Genomic DNA, 3,386 nt, shown 5'->3' on the forward strand with positions numbered 1-3,386 from the left:
AAATATATTATACGGTTGCTTCCGTTGTTGGTTCGTGCATTCTCTTACTTTCTCCAGTTGAAAAAATATCACTTGCATCTTATTTTTCTTCTTCCCCGACAGGACAATGAAGATGAACCTCCCGCCCATTCTCCTACTCGCGGCTCTAATCGCGTGCACTGCCACTCACGTCAGATCCGACGCCTCCGACCACCGCTACAACGAAGGCGACGCCGTCCCCCTCTACGCCAACAAAGTCGGGCCCTTCCACAACCCCAGGTAATCCTATCAAATCTCTTCCAGATCTGACTTCCGATCTGGATTTCGACCTCCATTTTCTGAAATTCTTCATGCAATTTCTGATTTTTTTAAGATTATTAATCTGTCTTTGTATCTGTTTGTTTCGTTGCAGCGAAACGTATCGGTATTTTGATCTGCCCTTCTGCTCAGCAGGTTTTCCATCTCAAACTTTTGCCTTTACATTCTCATTCCATATGCAATTGTGTAAGTTTTTAGCTGCGAAATCCAAAAAATGTGCATAAAATTCCGAAATAGTAACTTGTCGTGAGGATTTTTCACTTGGAATTTCTATTTCGAGGAGTTAAAATGTTGGGAACTTGGGGATGATTGTCCCTGTAAACATTTTCGATTGATAGAGGCAAAGTTTAGGGTTTTAAAATTAGGATAATGATGCAGCTCTTGATTGTGGCTCTGTTCGCGAAGTTTGTTTCTTGATGCATTTGCTGTGTTATTGTCTCTTTTGGTTATTAATTCGGCGGCGAATGAATGTAAATGTTAGGTGATGTGAAGGAGAAAAGGGAGGCGCTTGGAGAGGTGTTGAATGGAGATCGGCTTGTTAGTGCTCCTTATAAGCTTGAGTTTAGAAAAGATAAGGACTCTGAGGTTGCTTGTAGAAGGAAGCTGACCAAGGAAGAAGTTGCGCAGTTTCGAACTGCTGTGAAAAAAGACTACTACTTCCAAATGTATTATGATGACTTGCCCATCTGGGGCTTTTTGGGAAAGGTTGACAAGGAAGGAAAAACTGACCCAAGGGAATACAAATATTTTCTTTACAAGCATATCCAATTTGATGCTCGGTACAATAAAGACCGTGTGATTGAAATCACCGCCAAGATGGACCCTCATTCTGTTGTAGACTTGACGGAGGACAAGGATGTTGATGCGGATTTCATGTACAGTGTGAGATGGTCGGATACTAACATTCCCTTTGAGAATAGAATGGATAAATACTCACAGTCCTCTTCACTGCCACATCACTTGGAAATCCATTGGTTCTCAATCATAAATTCATGCGTCACAGTTCTCCTTTTGACGGGTTTTCTTGCAACGATTCTCATGCGAGTCCTGAAGAATGATTTCATGAAGTGAGATTTAATTTCTGAGCCCTAAAGCCTGATGTTTTCTGAAAGTATCTGGGTTTTCTGTTTAGAATTTATTGTCACTTATTATATCTGTTTAATTTTATATTAAGGTATGCACAAGATGAGGAAGCTGCTGATGATCAAGAAGAGACTGGATGGAAGTACATTCATGGTGATGTTTTCCGGTTCCCCAAGAACAAATCTTTATTTGCTGCAGCCCATGGTTCTGGAACCCAGCTGTTCACTCTGTGAGGATCTTATTGCAATTTTTTTGGTTATTAAATGTTAGTACTAAATGCTAATGTCTGGCCCTCTCTTCATTTCCAGCACAATATTCATTTTCATGCTGGCATTGGTTGGTGTATTTTATCCATACAACCGAGGAGCTTTATTCACTGCGCTTGTGGTCATATATGCACTTACTTCTGGCATTGCAGGATATACTGCAACTTCTTTCTATTGTCAGCTTGAAGGAAAAAACTGGGTAAGTCTAAATGGATTCTGTTTGCGACAAATGCAGGTTATAGTTTATGCTTTTAAAGTGAAATGGAATCATTTAGTTTCCATTTTCTGGTTGACAGGTGAGAAACTTGTTACTTACCGGGTGCCTTTTCTGCGGGCCCCTGTTCCTGACTTTCTGCTTCCTTAACACTGTTGCAATTGTTTATAGTGCAACTGCAGCTCTTCCTTTTGGTACTATTGTGGTAATTGTCCTTATTTGGACATTGGTAACATCACCATTGCTTGTCTTGGGTGGTATCGCCGGGAAAAACAGCAAGGCTGAATTTCAAGCTCCTGTCCGCACCACAAAGTATCCTCGAGAAATTCCAACTCTTCCATGGTACAGGACGACCATTCCTCAGATGGCAATGGCAGGGTTTCTCCCTTTCAGTGCAATATACATTGAACTTTACTACATATTTGCCAGCGTCTGGGGTCACAGGATCTACACAATCTACAGCATCCTGTTTATTGTATTTATTATTCTTTTGATTGTCACTGCCTTTATAACTGTGGCTTTGACATATTTCCAACTTGCTGCTGAAGATCATGGGTGGTGGTGGAGGTAAACAAATCTTCATAATCTTGCTTCTATTGTAGGTTATATTGCTTATATTCCTAGAAGTTAAGTTTAGTTTAGTTTTCTGCTTTGTTTTTTGTTTAGTGTTTTCTAAATTAAACTTTTCTGTAGATACGAAGGACCATAAAATTATACAATGAACAAAAGCAAAAACAAATAAGATACAAGAAATGCTCATAATATGTTTCGAAGTATGAAAATTTCTGAAATTCGATAGATGAAGTTGTTTGATACTAATCATCTTCGGGGTTTCAATTTGTTTTCTCTACGATGTTATATGCTTTCAGTGACTAGTGTCATTACCTCTGAGTTATGACTGTGAACCCATCTCTTCGTGACTCTGTGAATCCATATAGCAGAGCATATATTTATTGAATATGTTTTCCTCTTTCTGTGACTTGTGTGGCTGGACGAATGAGAGTTCTTGATTTGTGACAGGTCTTTCCTATGTGGTGGATCCACTGGCCTCTTCATCTATGGTTACTGCTTGTATTATTACTATGCCCGATCAGATATGTCTGGTTTTATGCAAACATCGTTCTTCTTCGGTTACATGGCCTGCATTTGCTACGGCTTCTTTCTCATGCTTGGCACCGTAGGTTTCCGCGCTGCTTTGCTGTTTGTTCGTCACATTTACAAGTCCATCAAGTGTGAGTAGGTGGTCGGTTGATCGTTCTGTTGAATAGGTTGTCGTTTATTCCTTTTTTATCATAGGAAAAAGTCATGATTTTTGTTAGAACGTAGGCGAGAGGGTGCCTCCAGAAGCAGAGGAAGCAGCAAGCTTTTTCGAATCAAGTCTTTCGAGGCCTCTGTTGAGCGTTTCCTTCAGGCACTTCACTAAATGTATGTAATAGAATAGAAGCATTAATGTGGAGGAACAGGAGAGCTTTTGTATGGCCACATTTTACTTAAAAAACTCTCAGAAATGACTTTTTTCCATATTA

General features: G+C 39.8%; 1 protein-coding gene across 1 annotated transcript; it reads left to right on the plus strand.

Moving 5' to 3' along the window:
• Positions 1 to 3,386, plus strand: LOC103403469 (transmembrane 9 superfamily member 3). Its single transcript, XM_008342316.4, has 7 exons — positions 1 to 258; positions 392 to 432; positions 779 to 1,364; positions 1,472 to 1,609; positions 1,689 to 1,845; positions 1,943 to 2,427; positions 2,881 to 3,386. The coding sequence occupies exons 1-7, from the start codon at positions 107 to 109 to the stop codon at positions 3,098 to 3,100; spliced, it is 1,779 nt and encodes a 592-aa protein (XP_008340538.1). The 5' UTR covers positions 1 to 106; the 3' UTR covers positions 3,101 to 3,386.

This window comes from Malus domestica, chromosome 16 (assembly GCF_042453785.1).
Source record: "Malus domestica chromosome 16, GDT2T_hap1".
NCBI classification, from domain to species: Eukaryota; Viridiplantae; Streptophyta; class Magnoliopsida; order Rosales; family Rosaceae; genus Malus; species Malus domestica.

Coding starts and splice junctions, on each gene's coding strand:
- LOC103403469 (XM_008342316.4), top strand. CDS start 107: ATGAAGATGAACCTCCCGCCCATTCTCCTACTCGCGGCTCTAATCGCG. Junction 433..778: donor TCTGCCCTTCTGCTCAGCAG/GTTTTCCATCTC, acceptor TGTAAATGTTAG/GTGATGTGAAGGAGAAAAGG. Junction 2,428..2,880: donor GATCATGGGTGGTGGTGGAG/GTAAACAAATCT, acceptor GATTTGTGACAG/GTCTTTCCTATGTGGTGGAT.